General features: G+C 42.4%; 3 protein-coding genes across 4 annotated transcripts in view; 1 reads left to right on the top strand and 2 right to left on the bottom strand.

Moving 5' to 3' along the window:
* Window positions 1-811, bottom strand: part of LOC111872944 — a 4,753-nt gene extending 3,942 nt beyond the window's left edge. Inside the window, exon 1 of the mRNA XM_023867252.2 lies at window positions 587-811. Within this exon, the coding sequence (XP_023723020.1) occupies window positions 587-766 (180 nt within the window). The 5' untranslated portion in view covers window positions 767-811. The remainder of the gene's footprint in view (window positions 1-586) is intronic.
* On the bottom strand, window positions 799-7,130 carry LOC111872956 (sialidase-like). The gene is made up of 5 exons (XM_023867275.2): window positions 6,685-7,130; window positions 4,425-4,690; window positions 4,154-4,285; window positions 1,114-2,098; window positions 799-1,010 (listed from the first exon to the last, which is right to left on the bottom strand). The coding sequence occupies exons 2-5, from the start codon at window positions 4,617-4,619 to the stop codon at window positions 799-801; spliced, it is 1,524 nt and encodes a 507-aa protein (XP_023723043.1). The 5' UTR covers window positions 4,620-4,690; window positions 6,685-7,130.
* A 136-nt stretch (window positions 7,131-7,266) lies between these two features.
* LOC111872938 (myb-like protein X) overlaps window positions 7,267-16,021 on the top strand; it is a 26,043-nt gene continuing 17,288 nt past the window's right edge. The window contains exons 1-3 of one of the 2 annotated variants that reach the window (XM_023867238.2): window positions 7,267-7,463; window positions 7,675-7,888; window positions 15,150-15,350. In XM_023867238.2, the coding sequence (XP_023723006.1) occupies window positions 7,353-7,463; window positions 7,675-7,888; window positions 15,150-15,350 (526 nt within the window). In that variant the 5' untranslated portion in view covers window positions 7,267-7,352. The remainder of the gene's footprint in view (window positions 7,464-7,674; window positions 7,889-15,149; window positions 15,351-16,021) is intronic. The other variant, XM_023867239.2, reaches the window with a different exon arrangement.

The following is a 16,021-nucleotide window of genomic DNA, read 5'->3' as shown; positions in this document are numbered from 1 at the left end:
TCTCAGAGTCAATAATGAGACGACGAGGTGAGTCCTATACACTGGCCCATAAGCTAAATTACATTTTGCTGTTACATCCTAAATATTTCCTTCTACTTTCTCCATAGCATTCTGGAATAGGCTCCCTGGCCTGTTGCAGTTCGAAATAAGTTTCTGAACTTATGACATCGAACTTTAATAAGTCTCCTTGCCCAGAGAAGGGGGGCTGTTCTGCGCACCTCAAGGTTATCCCTACACAGAACCACGGAAGCAAAGATGAAACGTGAAGAAATACCATTCCTTCTGGGCTAAGAACCAACAAACCTGTACTGGCTTGTTAGGAAACATAGCGCGCCTTAGACTACACGGATACTCTGATTGGCCTGCATTGCCTAAACATAAATATAAATATACGGGTACAGGGGTCGAGGAGGTAGAAATCTTTGCAATAGGAAAGCAGGTATACGAGGTTTGCACGGAACTTCTCTACTTCTCCAGGATCGACTCAATGCATTTCCTGTCATCAGAATATTACATCATCACAGCCTTCTTTCGTATTAACCTCCCAGCTACAAACGCACTCACAGTGAATAGTGCAGTGGCTTACCTGCTTTTCGCAGCGACGCTGGGCTGTCGCCGTCACAGTCGTCACAGGGCGTTGAGCTGTCGCCATCCCAGGCGTCACAGTTCGCTGTGCTGTCGCCGTCACAGGTCGCTGTGCTTTCGCCGTCACAGGGCGCTGTTCTGTCGCCATTACAGGCGTCACAGGGCGCTGGGCTTTCGCCATCCCAGGCGTCACGGGTCTCTGTGCTATTGCCCTCACAGGTCGCTGTTCTGCNTCGCCATCCCAGGCGTCACGGGTCGCTGTGCTATCGCCGTCACAGGTCGCTGTGATGTCACAGTGCGCTGTGCTGTCCCCGTCACATGTCGCGGTACTGTCACCGTAATATTGCCCTGTGCTGTCACCGCCACAGTGCGCTGTGCTCTCGCCGTCACATGTCGCGGTGCTGTCGCCGTCACATGTCGCGGTACTGTCACCGTAACAGTGCCCTGTGCTGTCACCGTCACAGTGCGCTGTGCTCTCCTCGTTACATGTCGCGGTGCTGTCGCCGTCACATGTCGCGGTGCTTTCACCGTCACAGTGCGCTGTGCTGTCGCCGTCACATGTTGCGGTGCTGTCACCGTCACAGTGCGCTGTGCTCTCGCCGTCACAGTGCGCTGTGCTCTCGCCGTCACATGTCGCGGTGCTTTCACCGTCACAGTGCGCTGTGCTGTCGCCGTCACAGGTCGGTGTGCTGTCGCCGTCACAGGTCGCTGTGCTGTCGCCGTCACATGTCGCGGTGCTGTCGCCGTCACATGTTGCGGTGCTGTCACCGTCACAGTGCCCTGTGCTGNCTGTCGCCGTCACAGGTCGCTGTGCTGTCGCCGTCACAGATCGCTGTTCTGTCGTCGACACAGGTCGCTGTTCTGTCGCCGTTACAGGCGTCACACGGCTCTGTTCTGTTGCAGTCACAGGCGTCAAAATTTGCTGTGCTGTCGCCGTCACAGATCGCTGTTCTGTCGCCGACACAGGTCGCTGTTCCGTCGCCGTTACAGGCGTCACACGGCTCTGTTCTGTTGCAGTCACAGGCGTCAAAATTTGCTGTGCTGTCGCCGTCACAGATCGCTGTTCTGTCGCCGACACAGGTCGCTGTTCCGTCGCCGTTACAGGCGTCACAGGGATCTGTTCTGTTGCAGTCACAGGCGTCAAAATTTGCTGTGCTGTCGCCGTCACAGGTCGATGTTCTGTCGCCGACAGAGGTCGCTGTTCTGTCGCCATTACAGGCGTTACAGGGATCTGTTCTGTTGCAGTCACGGGCGTCACAGGTCGCTGTTCTTTCGCCGACACAGGTCGATGTTCTGTCGCCGTTACAGGCGTCACAGGGCTCTGTTCTGTTGCAGTCACAGGTGTCACAGGTCGCTGTGCTATCGCCGACACAGGTCGCTGTTCTGTCGCCGTTAAAGGCGTCACAGGGCTCTTTTCTGCTGCAGTCACAGGCGTCACAGGTCGCTGTGCTATCGCCGTCACAGGTCGCTGTTCTGTCGTTGTCTCTAGTTCTGTTCCGAGGCGCCTGGAAAACTGAACATATCACAGTGGCTTCAGGAACGGGTAGCTAAATGGCTTAATCGCCGTCGATATTGCGTGATTCAAGAATAGTTTGCGGCATCACAAAATTAATATTCGTTGTGAATTTTCTTCGATTTGAACAATTACACCACGGCAAAATGCTTCACACACCTACACACATGCAATGTATTGTGACGAATATGATCATATGCTAGGCCATGGCTAGTTGAACACTTCATAAAAACCGGAATGATTGCAGAAACGACTATTATAATAGTCGTTTCTGCAATCATTAATTGAATAATTAATTGAATGAATAATTATTCATTGCTAGACAACTAATGGTTGCAACAAGTTTCGCGACAACGAACACGCTTGGAGTGATGAAATCGTTTCCCAAATTAACACAAGATTCTGAGGCAACTGATTCTTCGAAAACAGTAATGGAATCCTTGAACGTGGTGACTTCTATGAGGACCGCGTGGTAGGATCAAAAGTAAGTGGATTCGTGATTTTGTTAAGATTGATGTCATTCAAGGCATTCCGAAAGTCATTCATAAGGAAATTCAGATGGCAGTTCAATAGTTGAAAGTTTAAGCAGATGAGGTTCGTTACCGAGCAACGACTAGCAAGGAGACGTTGAAGATTTCCTTTTGTGTGTTATAGTCACAGTAATACGTATTTAGAGTGTTAAAATTATTTGTAGTTACAACTTGTGAGTGTCTAGAAGAAAAAATTAAAGTTATTCCTGTAACAGGTTGTGGAGGCCCATAGGGTTGTGAGATGTTGAGGTTTCAACATTTTCTAGAAAATCGGCTCATAGATGGCGGCAAGATTATCAGCCTTACTCGCCGGCCGCCCTTTACCCCCAAGAATATTCGAAGAATATTCCTGGTACTCATTTCTGTTAGAGGCTGAGTCGATCCCAGGGCCATAGTGCGGCTGGAATGATTAGGCCAATTGAAAAAAAATCCAGTGACGTCATCGAGACTTGAACCCGCGACCTCCATGCTTGTAGCATAGTGCCTCAACCAACTACGCTATCGCGTACCCCCTGGTGAGTGTCTAATAATTCTATTCATCTAATCCAGAAACCATTATAATTATTCACACCAATCAGGAACATGTGACAGTACGTCTTTCTTTGTTGTGTGTCCCCGTGCCAAGATGCAACGGTGTTCCAGTCACGAGTACATAAGAATATGCCATTATCCATTATCCTCAGATAAATAAAACCAACAATCTCACACACTAATTATGAATGCTAATATTACAATGCGATATGCAGTATAACAGGTCGGTCTGTCGCATTCAAGCTTTGCACTAATATGATGTCTTCAAGGTGTGCTACATGTCTGTTATCCTATCAGATTCGTATTAGATGTAATAATTTATTTTTATTTTGTTTCTAATTATTTTAAAAATTTAATATGATATTGTGACGTATAGACTCGTCGTTAAGCGGTGACTGAACAGCGGCCGTTGAGGCACGCAACAACAGAGAAACTGTTTTCTTAGTGGTTAGAAGTGGGATGTTACGTAAGGACTCTGGCAGAAGGACATCAGTTAAAGGAATTGTGGTCCTGATCGGCGGTAAACCGCCAGCGTTAAATTCACTTCGACTTTGACTTTGCTCTCATAAAATATGGTAAAGAGTACCGTGGGACTCTAAACCAAGGATCACTGTGCTGTTGAGGGCCAGCAGCAGTTTAACAGCCAGCTAAGTTCAGTTGTGAGACAGTGGCCATCCGGGAATGACCTGAGCGTGGAAGCTGAAGAATCTCCACTGCTAGAAGCCATTATCTGAAAACGGCTAGTGTAGACACTGCGGTGTGGAATACATTTAGCGAGGATTCTGGTGATGTGTAAAGTGTGGAGATCAGCGATGGCGTATGTTAAAGTGGTCAATAAATGAGTCACCAAAACTAATTTGCCTCTATAGTCACTCATAAACGTGACAATATCTATAATACATCTAATTTGACAATTTGCCAGAAACACATTTTTTCAATCAGCATGATAATTTGCTTTTTTATTTCAGTATGAACATGTCTGAAATTTGCTTACCTTATCACGTACCCATCTTTGGATGCACTCGAAGCACCCGCCGGTGGACGAGTCTCGGGAGTCTTCTGTGCCCTCTCCCGTGTTGTCTGGGCATTTCCTTTCATAACAATCTTCATCACTATTCAAGTCATTCTGAAAGGGACAACGAATTTTATCGAAATTTCAGTTCTATAAAATTCTTACTTCCAAAATTTGCCAGACACGTATGTTTCAGTCAACATGATAATCTGTCGTTTTAGTTTCAGTATGAACATGTCTGAAATCTGCTTACGTTTTTGCAGCATATCCATGTTCGGACCCACCCGAAGCAGCCGCTGATGGACGAGTCTCGGGCCTGTTTAGTGCTCTCTCGGAGTTTGTCATGAGGAGAGCAGTTGTCACCTTCCATTTCGGTCGGAAAACATGCATGAATGCTCTCCGTACCACGTTCCATCTCCAAACCAGAATGACCTATGTTAACAGACATTTCCGTGTTTGCTTTTCACGTTATTACTCACACAGTCTTCTCTGGCGATAGGTTGAAATGCCAATTGAATGCTGTAACAAAGAAAATACGTCACGATTATGTTATCTGAAATCAGGAAATTAATTAGTTGAAGTCTAAAGGATATGAAGGTATATATGTGCGTTTATGTTTTAAACGTTGTGCTTTAAATGCAACTAAGATATTGTAGCGTGTTTTGTCACTGAAGACGCCGTTCGGATTGTTAATTGGTTTGTTTAACAACCTACAAGTCTCGGCTACAATTAATTACCACAACGTTTCGGGTTTACACATTTTATAACCCTATTCGCAATAATCTGTTCACTCTATCTTCAGTAGTCTACACGTATTCACAGTACGGGAGCTATATAAGTGTTACTGTGTTACACACTCCCAATTACCTCTCAGTTATCACGAACTATCACTGATTATCACATGCGCGTCCGGTTCTTCTTTCCGCGACTGCTGGTATATTCCAACTGTGTCACTCCTGATCACACACTAACTCTCGCTTACTGGTCAGCCGGCTTCTTATACCGTTCGCTGTTGCCTGTTGCCCGTGTCAACAGCGGCGTTGCGTGGCTTGTCACAGCGTAAAGCTGTGCCACGTCACAGTGCGGGGGGTGAGAGCGCAGCGCTGACTCACCTGCTACGTCACCGGGGCCAGAGCTGCCATGTGACAGCTGGGGAGGTAGGGGGTGTCCTCCATTGCGCAACATGTCACAATTTTGTCACGTGTATGAGTGGCCACAGACGTGGTTAGGATTGGTGAATAGATTTGCTGACCATGTACAGGTCGTAACTACAAATAACTATAATATTATCAATGATTTCCTCAGTACACAAGTCACTACATGCTAAGTTTTCTTAGTTTGTTTTACTAATCGCTACCTGATAATAAATTATAACGATGAAGGTTCTCCCAGTTCAACTGATATCAAATGCTGGCAACGAAAATGTAAAGGTAACCGTAGAAACGAAACACGTATACATAAAGCAAGGAAACTTGTGAATTTATATATATGACACTCGAAAATGATTAATATCTTGAAGCCATAAAAATCATATGTCGCAATATCTCGGACTAAAAATAAAAACATTATCGCGATTGTTTAATAAATTGTTCTGTCTTCCAACACCAATAGCAGTAGGAGCTGTAGAATGTATACTACCATCTAACGGTCTGAATACGAACTATGGAACTATCTCGTAGGTTATTTTTACTGGAATTGAAACTCACAATTACGCTGTAAGGCAGGGTTTCCATTAATAACTTGCGGAGGCAAGACTTATACAAGCTCCAGCACGGTATGTCTGTTTTAATTCATGGTGCAACGGCTTTTCTAGGTGTAGTTAAATCCAAGGAAGAAATTAAGTTTAGTTTATGTCTGCTTTAATTTTATTCAACATAACCCATAATTTAGCACGTGCATCATGTTTGTCTTGTTTTCTGATGAATTATTTCGAGGTTTTGAGACAATTTATTCTACTTTTAGAGGGATGGGGTATGGGCATGAAAAGTTGTAATATCCAGCAACTTTCATTCTGCTAGACTACCGCAAAAGAAATATTTGTGCAGGATACATTTCTTGGAAAGTAAGTTCACGATTAAGCTATCTGAAATCAGGAAATTAAATAGTTGAAGTCTAATAAATATAAAAGAGTATATGCTTTAAAAAGCAATTAACATATTGTCAAGTGTATGAGTGGCTATAGACGTGATTAGGATTGGCGAATAGAGTTATTGACCATGTACAGGTCGTAACTACAAATAACTATAATATTATCAATGATTTCCACAATACACAAGTCACTACATGCTAAGTTTTCTTAGTTTGTTTTACTAAACGTTACCTGGTAATGGATTATAACGATGAATGTTGTCCCAGTTCGACTGATATCAAAGAGACTGATATCAAATGCTGTGGAACCCCAGTTATATTCCTTTGGACGGACAAAATAGAAAACTCGACTCAGTTTGCCTACTGTTGATGCGGGCGGTTACATAGCAACAGGCTAAAATATGAAAGTAGGCTTGTGAACTCACCTTTCTGTTTGCATATTCCCTTGTTGCTAGGCTTTGGCTCGGTAAACAGGTTCCCACGGCAACGGACACGTCACAGTAGAAGGATTTTTGCACGCCTCATTTTCTATGCGGCCCGTGTCATATCAAAGGAAATAATGCGATTAGTTGTTCCGAGAGCTTAGTTCTTCACTTTTACCCCTCTACTTTTTACGGGCAGCAACTGATGAGTTCACATATAAATTATTTTTCTTTGAGGGACAAAAGATGGCAACGAAAATGTAAACGTAACCATAGAAACTAAACACGTATACATAAGGCAAAGGAACGTGTGAATTTATATATATGACACTCGAAAATGATTAATATCTTGAAGCCATAAAAATCATATGTCGCAATATCTCGGACTAAAAATAAAAACATTATCGCGATTGTTTCATAAATTGTTCTGTCTTCCAACACCAATAGCAGTAGGAGCAGTATAATGTATACCACCACCTAACGGTCTGAATACGGACTATGAAACTATCTCGTAGGCGGCATGAGCACCATGGACACTAGGTTTCAAAGGCTGTGGCAGGATGGGCAGGATGGTGCAGAGAGGTGTGGAGGTTACAAAATAGTAAGGTTAGAGGAGTGATGTGTCATTTATTAAGACAGACGTAACATAATTCTGTTAAAATTAAGTAATAATGATTCATGTAGCAACGGAGGAAAATGAAACTGTTCCGAAGAAATCTGAAACAACAAATGAACATGAAAAACCCAGAGAAAAGAAGGAACGCTTTCGTCCCCCAACCAAGGTATATGAATTAATGCATATCTTCAGCAGAGTTCGAAAATGCGAACGAATGTCGACAACCACGCACATATACTTTTTTCTTCGGTATAATACTTCGTAATGAGCTTATATACGTTGCATGTGAACTACACAGCTTTATGAATAGACATTTTTATTCCGGCCACCAAGATCATTTATAAATCTTAATCTTGCCATTTTTTTAATTTTTACAGGTTGTGATACGGAGATTACCTCCCACATTAACAAAAGATGCATTTATAAGTCAGATATCGCCTCCGCCTGAACACGATTATCTATATTTTGTATGTCCTGACAAAAGTCTGGGACCATTTGCTTTCTCAAGAGCATACATTAACTTCATTAAGCAGGAAGATGTTTTTACATTTAAAGAGCAGTTTGACAACTACATTTTTATGGATAAGAAAGGTAGGAGTAGCTGACAGCTGTTTAAATTAATATAACAGTACTGTAGAGCTCCTATATAACTGGAAAAAGTGTAATTTATTACAGGTCAGCAGAGAGCAAATGAGTATGCATCAGGTTGGGAGATATGATGCTATTCCATTTCTAAAAGACTCATTTGCTAGAGAAGTCCTCGATTTTAAGATCATTCCAAGTGAGATAAAAAGCAATAATACATTCAAATCAGGGAACTTGTCAGATTATGATGGAATAACAAATAAAAGTAAAAGGCCTTATAGGCCTCGATGGCCTGTTAACAGGGATAGCTTCACCATATACAGGGAGGTTCTTAACTTTGTTGACCAGTTCATGGCTCTGCACTTCACAGTGACCGGTGCACCACTGACTGTGAGACATAGATGAATTTTGCCAATAAATCAGTATGCCTGATGGCCAGTAATGTTTGGAATTCAGGGAAGTTACTGACTTCATGGATCGCTTGATGCCATTACATTTCACGGCAAGCAGTGTGGTTCATGTGTGGGAATTTGTTTATGATTTGTCAGCAGTGGGTGACAGTAATCAGCTCCATTAGCCACTCGTTCTCAGTAACAATTAGTAGGCAGCATGTTCCATCATGGTGCGGTATACGTTAGAGCAACGTGTGTTTCTGTATGACACCTATGTGAAATACAGGTCTGCTAACTGTTGGCAAAAATCTCAACATAAACTCCATGAAGAAAGAGTTCCTAGCAGACAAACAATTCACTGTTTGGTGAATAAACCTAGATCAACTTGACTCTTAAATGACAAGAAACAAAAGCATAAGTGCTGAGTTCTTACTGAGGAAGAGTTAGATGACATAGGAGCCACACTTGAATGTGCACCTAGGAAAGCACTGAAACATCTAGCTCATGAAACTAGAGTGTCAATGTTTAGTGCAAGAAGTGCAACAGAATTGCTGAAGCTTAGACCCTATGAAACAACAGTAATTCACACCTTGCAGCCACGCAATCCATCTAGCAGGGTTCATTCATGCACTTGATTTCTACAGTCTGTCATCAAAGGTGAGAACATTTGCAGCTGATATTCATTTCGGGTGAAGGGTGGTTTCACTTACGGGGATACATAAATATGCAAAATAATTGATACAGGAATTAACAGAATCAACATCTAATCCATGAAGTCTTGCTCCATCAAGTGAAAGTTGGTGTCTGGTGTGCTGTAAGTGCAAGGATTGTTGGACCTGTGTTTTTTTAATGAAACGATTAATTGCAAAAAATATGTACAGGTCATTCTTGAGCAGTTCTTTCCACAGTTAACAAAATTACGAGGGTTGGAACTTTAATAGTGGCAACACTGCTGTAGAGACGCCATGCAACAGAACCAAATAATGTCGCTTGTACCACACATTAGTTACATACCTACCTTACCTCAGAGCAAATGGACTCTCCCTTCCCACATCACGCGCATGCACAGTGACGAGAAAGCCAGAGCCTCATGTTAGCTGGCAGTCTAATGTAGTGTTGTCACGATGTTTTCGAAACAGGAACAGCAGAGTTGGATAAAGATTGAATGTTCCAGAGGCCATACAGCATGACAGTGTCATCAAGGTCTTCAAGAGGCTTGTGGGGAATCTGCATTGCCTTACAGAACAGTGGCAAGGTGGGTAAAAGCCTTCAACGAGGGACACCAAAATGTGGCAGACACATGTTGGCCAAGTCATCCTAGTGTCAGTGAAGAAGAAGTGTATGCTCTTTCCGCGTTACTGGAGAGCAATCGATGCCATACAATTCGTGAGCTGGCCCGAGAGGCAGGATTAGCGCATACGACTGTGTTTCACATTCTGAAGGAACNAATGTAGTGTTGTCACGATGTTTTCGAAACAGGAACAATGGAGTTGGATAAAGCTTGAATGTGCCAGAGGCCATACACATGACAGTGTCATCAAGGTCTTCAAGAGGCTTGAGGGGAATCTGCATTGCCTTACAGAACAGTGTCAAGGTGGGTAAAAGCCTTCAACGAGGGACACCAAAATGTGGCAGACACATGTTGGCCAAGTCGTCCTAGTGTCAGTGAAGAAGAAGTGTATGCTCTTTCCGTGTTACTGGAGAGCAATCGATGCCATACAATTCGTGAGCTGGCCCGAGAGGCAGGATTAGCGCATACAACTGTGTTTCACATTCTGAAGGAACGCCTGGGCATGACAAAAATTGCATCACGATGGGTTCCACGTGATTTGAAGGAAATGCAGAAATGGAAAGCTGTGGCTGATTTGTTCAATCAGTGGGGCTGGAAAGTGCTGTACCATCCACCATACTCCCCATACTTAAGCCCTTGTGACTTTGACTTATTCCTAAGATGAAGGAACCACTTTGTGGCATTCACTTCAGAACTGTTCCAGAGATTCTTCAGGCAGTAGGCCGCGCCATTTGAACTATTAGCACAACAGGCGGTGCTAAAGGTATCGTACAGCTTCCACATCACTGGCAATGGGTTGTACACAGTGCTGGTGACTACATTGAAGGACAGTAAAACTTTGAAACATGCATCTATTTTGTATNTGATTTGAAGGAAATGCAGAAATGGAAAGCTGTGGCTGATTTGTTCAATCAGTGGGGCTGGAAAGTGCTGTACCATCCACCATACTCCCCATACTTAAGCCCTTGTGACTTTGACTTGATTCCTAAGATGAAGGAACCACTTTGTGGCATTCACTTCAGAACTGTTCCAGAGATTCTTCAGGCAGTAGGCCGCGCCATTTGAACTATTAGCACAACAGGCGGTGCTAAAGGTATCCTACAGCTTCCACATCACTGGCAATGGGTTGTACACAGTGCTGGTGACTACATTGAAGGACAGTAAAACTTTGAAACATGCATCTATTTTGTATCAGTTGTAAATAAATAGTTGCCACTATTAAAGTTCCAACCCTCATATAAATACTCTATGGCTGGTTTCAGCAAGACTCAGCTACTGCCCACTGCACGTATGTCTGCACAGGCTTTGTCCAATGTCTTCAGGGACAGAATTATCAGCAGTGGTATTTGGAACCATGTTCACCCAGTCTTAATCTTTGTGATTTTTTTCTTCTGGGGTTGTTTGAAGGACAAATTTTACGGCAGTAACTCCTGAATGGAAGAAGAACTAAAAAAGATATTCACAGGGAAATTGCAAATGTTCCTGCCGAATAGCTTCAGAGTATGAAACAGAACAGTTTTGCATTGAAATTTTTTGTAATTTATTGCCATCATCATCACCTGTCTCTCTCTCTCCTCATTCTTCATAGTTTTGTCCCATCATGGGTTTCTGTCTTCAGTTTTGACAGTAATCTGTTTTCTTAGCCTTTCAAACCTTCCATACTGGGCTTAATATAAATTTATGTATTGGTCTCCCTCTTCTTCTTCACCTTGTAGTGACCAGTGTAACGCATCTTACAGTAACATCTCCATTTATACAGTATGACCATACTCTCACCGCTCTCTTCTCTGGTCACCTGTCAGTGCTGAAGTAACATCTATTCTTCCATAATGTTTCATGTCACCTGAAAACATCTTGAATAACTGAGTTCAGATGCTGTTAATTTACTTCTCAGTCTTTCAGTCAGTGGCTACATTTTACCTCTGTGGAACAATGTTTTCAACTATGCTGCTATGTTATAATTGATAACAAAAGGAATAAGTATAAGGTTGTTGGCACAGTGTTCATACCAGTTTGGCACAAAAATTGAAAGTGACCCACACATCAACAGCATAGTGACCTTATAAACGTTTCCCCCTCTATAGAAAGGAAAGTAGGTTAATGACTAGAATATGTAAAAAAAAATGCAATTAATATATAATTTTCCTATGTTTAAAATCACTCTCACTCACTCATGGAGCTAAGCCCTTCTTGAGAAGCTGCCAGTTGTGCAGCTACTCAAATTTGCAGCATTTTGTGGAACACAAAGGTTCATTACCGTGTTCACTAGAGCCCGCCACTGGCCCATATTCTGACCCAGCTCTATCAAATCCATACCATGCCATCCTAACTTTCTAAGATCCATTTTAATATTGTCCACCCACCTACGCCTTGGTCTTCCCAGTGGTCTCTTTTCACCTGGCTTTCCCACAAATATCCTATATGCATTCCTTTTCTCCCCCATTTGAGCTACATGCCCTGCCCACCTCATCCTCCTTGACATGATCATACTAATTATACTTGGAGAAGAGTACAAGTTACAAAGCTCCTCATTATGCTGTTAACTCCAACCTCCTGTCAATCCATCTCTCTTCAGTTCATATATTCTCCTCAACACCCTGTTCTCAAACACCCTCAATCTGTGTTTCTCCCTTAATGTCAGAGACCAAGTTTCACACCCATACAGAACTACAAGCAATATTATAGTTTTGTATATTCTTATTGTGTTTTTGGACAGCAGATGAAAAGACAAAAGGTACTGGGCTGAATGGTAGCAAGCATTATCTGAATTCAGTCTCCTCTTAATTTTCTCCTCAATCAGGTTTTGATTTGTTATCGTCATTCCCAAATATCTGAACTGTGTCACATTTTCAAAACATCTGTTACCTATCTTTATGTCATGATTTTGCCCTGTATTCTGGTGATGAGACAGCAACACATACTTAGTTGTTTCTGTGTTTACTTCTAGACCAACCTGTTTACTAGCGTCAGTTATAGTTTGTGTGTTTTTCTTTGTGTTATCTATATTATCACCCAGTAGATTCACATCATCAACATAGACCAACAGCTGATGTGTCCCATTTAATTTCAGTCCCACCTGGTTTTCCTGGACCTTCATAATGGCATGTTCCAAAACAAAGTTGAAAAGGAGTGGCGATAAAGCATTTCAGTCCCACCTGGTTTTCCTGGACCTTCATAATGGCATGTTCTAAAACAAAGTTGAAAAGGAGTGGCGATAAAGCATTTCAGTCCTACCTGGTTTTCCTGGACCTTCATAATGGCATGTTCTAAAACAAAGTTGAAAAGGAGTGGCGATAAAGCATCTCCTTGTTTTAGACCTTTCTGGATAGGAAAATTATCAAATAAATGTTTACCTATACGTACTTTACCATCCGTTTCGTTTTTACACATTTTAATCAGCCTAACTAGTTTCATGGGTACTTCAAACTCTATCAGAATATTGTACAATACTTCCCTCCTAACTGAATTATAGGTTTTCTTTAAGTCTATGGATAGCTGATGTACTGTCACATTGCACTCCCATTTTTTCTCCAGTATCTGACAAATGCAAAAGATTGGATCAGTCAAAACCCACACTGATATCCCCAATAATCTCATCTATGTATGAACTGAACCTTGATAGAAGGATATTGGATAAAATTTTGTATGTAGTTGATGTTAGATATAGGAACATCATGCTTTTGACAGTAAGTTTGTTGGATGTGGCTAAGTTTACTACTCTTTAACTCCATTATCTTTACTAATTTATGTAAACTCTCATCCCCAGTTGTCGGTTTGGAAATGTCTTCTCTACCTACTTTGGCATTGAAATCTTCCAACAAAATTTTCATATGGTACTTCAGGAATTTGTCAAATACGTGTTCTAGTTCTTCATAGAACCTGTCCTTTATACAGGGTGGGGCGCAGAAACTTCCTTTTTTTGAAGGTGAATAAAAGAAAAATTATTGCTGATAGACAAAATTTATGTTTAGCTAATGAAAGAACATACTTCAAAGTTTTAAATCATGTAGTTTTAAACAAAATATCTTGAAGGTGGTGGCCACCGTTCTCTGTGCACTGATGCAACCGTTTTCTGAAGTTCCCCTCTGCACGTTCCAACATGTGCACCAGAATTTGGGCTGCTTCCTGCGGAATATCATTCTTCAGCTGAAGCAGGTTTGTTGGGCGATGTTTAAAAACCACTGCCTTGAGGTATCCCCATAAAAGAAATCACAGAGCGTTAGATCAGTTGAGTGTGCTGCCCACGGGATGTCACCTTGAAGCGAGATGAGCCGTATGGGGAACTTTGCCCTCAAAACTGTCATCGAAGCTCGGGCTGTGTGGGCCGTGGCACCATCCTGTTGGAACCAGACATTTCCTAGATGCATTGCTTCAAGAGCTGGTTCGAAAAAGTTTTTAATATTGTCCACATACCGCTGTGAATTGACAGTAACTGCATGATTGTCTTCTTCTTCTTCAAANGTGAAGAATTCAGCGCATTGAACAGTTGGATATGTCTAGGGCGACTGCATGTTTGCAATCGGAGCATCTTGGAGATCTCAAAATCGACTGTCGAACTGCCTCCACATTTTCTGGTGTTGTAACAGTCCGTTGTCATCCTGATGATTTTTTCACCATACTCCCGGTTGTCCTGAAGTTCTCTATCCTCAAAACAATAGATTTCCAGTTGGGAACCGGACCTCTGGCCTTAATTCCAAAGTGAGTACGGAACTGACGCTGCACTGCCACGTAGGAGTGGTTGTTCGAAAAATAGGCTTCGACACCAAATGCACGCTGCTCACTCATCCACCTCATGTTTCCTACTGAGGGGTATTAGGCAGAAACTTCCGTGACTGCTGCGTTCGCCGAGCCTATCCCCACTTTTCTGCGACCTCCCCTTCCTTCACAATGCGTCTTCACAAAAAGGAAGTTTCTGTGCCCCCCCTTATCATCAATTTTGTCTTCCATTGGGGCATGAACATTCAGAACAATGATATCACACCTGCAAACTCTTAGTATTATGTATGACATCCTATCACTGACAAACTCTACCCTCTTAACTGCTGATATGATTCTCTTATGTACGAAAAACCTGTACTTAATTCACGATTCTCATGCCCCTTTTCATAAAAAAATGTATATTCACCTGCTGGTTCCTCACCACCTCCGTCTCGTCTGACCTCCTGTACTCCCACTAAATCTAACTGATATTTTGAGATTTCTTTTTCTTAGGTCGTTTATCCATATAATCTGTCCAGGTCCGAAGTCCTTGAACATTTCCGTAAGAAGCCTATATTTTACGGTGAGGAGTTGTTATTCCCACGCCCAACCCCCAAGCTGGAGGACCACCCCTTGTCGGTTGTCCACGATTGCTAATTCAATATATTTGCAACTACCCTCTGTACCCGGAGGGTGTTTCCTCCATCCACAACCTGAGGACATGCCATGCTGTTGTGACAAAGGACCCACCTAACGTGGATGTTTTAAATCAAGTCATGTCATTTCCATATAATTTTTTAATATGGTTATTGACTGCATATGACTTTTCCTTCCTTGAAACACTGGTTCCCTTGTCTTGGAATTAAAACAACTATCTGTGTTACAGGCAGTGAGTATCCAGCCGTCGTGGAGTTTGCTCCTTTCCAGCGTTTACCCAAAAAGCGCCTGGGTCGTAAAAAAGATCCCAAAATGGGAACATTGGAACAAGATCCAGCATATATCAGCTTCCTTGAGAGCAAAGCAGCTAAGCCTACAGAATCTGGCTCTACTCAGCACTGCTCTCTTGAATACTTCCCTCCTCCAGAGAGTAAGTCACTAATAGATCTTGTTCGTAGTGCTGTAGATTAATTTCAGCTATGGTGTCCTGGGTCCAAACCTTTCTTCACTCACTCCACCTTTCCCTCTCGGGGTTTAAGGGTTTAAGTAACTGATGTATCAAAGGAAATTTTGAGAAGAGTGAGCACCAATGAGAAATATTCTCATTATAAATAAAGGGAGGTGAAGGGTGGTTGGCCAGCTAGGGAGGTTAAACATGAGGTCTCAGGGGTGTTAACAGCTAAAACTCCAGCATCCAGTGAACAGAATTTGGTTTATTAACCATGAAGATTGTATTAAGCAAAAGACTGAAGTTAATTTGTATATAGATACACAAAACAGAACTGGCAGTTATGCACCGTTGGTAGCTTTGAATTAGGAATTAATGTATTTAGTGAACATTCTGATTATAAGGAACACCAATCAACACAAGATACACACAACCAAAGGAGTGGCACACCCAATGGGGCACAGAGCAGCCACAATACAAAAGATAAGAAGAACAAATGTCATATAACACCAAAATTAACCCGTTGCCGTGGTTCGTCGTGTATGTTTCGTCAGGGATTTAAATCGTCTGGGGGGGTTCGACGTGTATGTTTCGTTCAGCTGCACACCTATGTTATAACGCCCATAATAATTTATGGTTTTGCTGTAGATTGT

The sequence above is a fragment of the Cryptotermes secundus genome, unplaced genomic scaffold (assembly GCF_002891405.2).
Source record: "Cryptotermes secundus unplaced genomic scaffold, Csec_1.0 scaffold407, whole genome shotgun sequence".
Taxonomy (NCBI): Eukaryota; Metazoa; Arthropoda; class Insecta; order Blattodea; family Kalotermitidae; genus Cryptotermes; species Cryptotermes secundus.
Note: the sequence above shows the minus strand (reverse complement) of the source record. Positions and strands in the feature narration are given on the sequence as shown.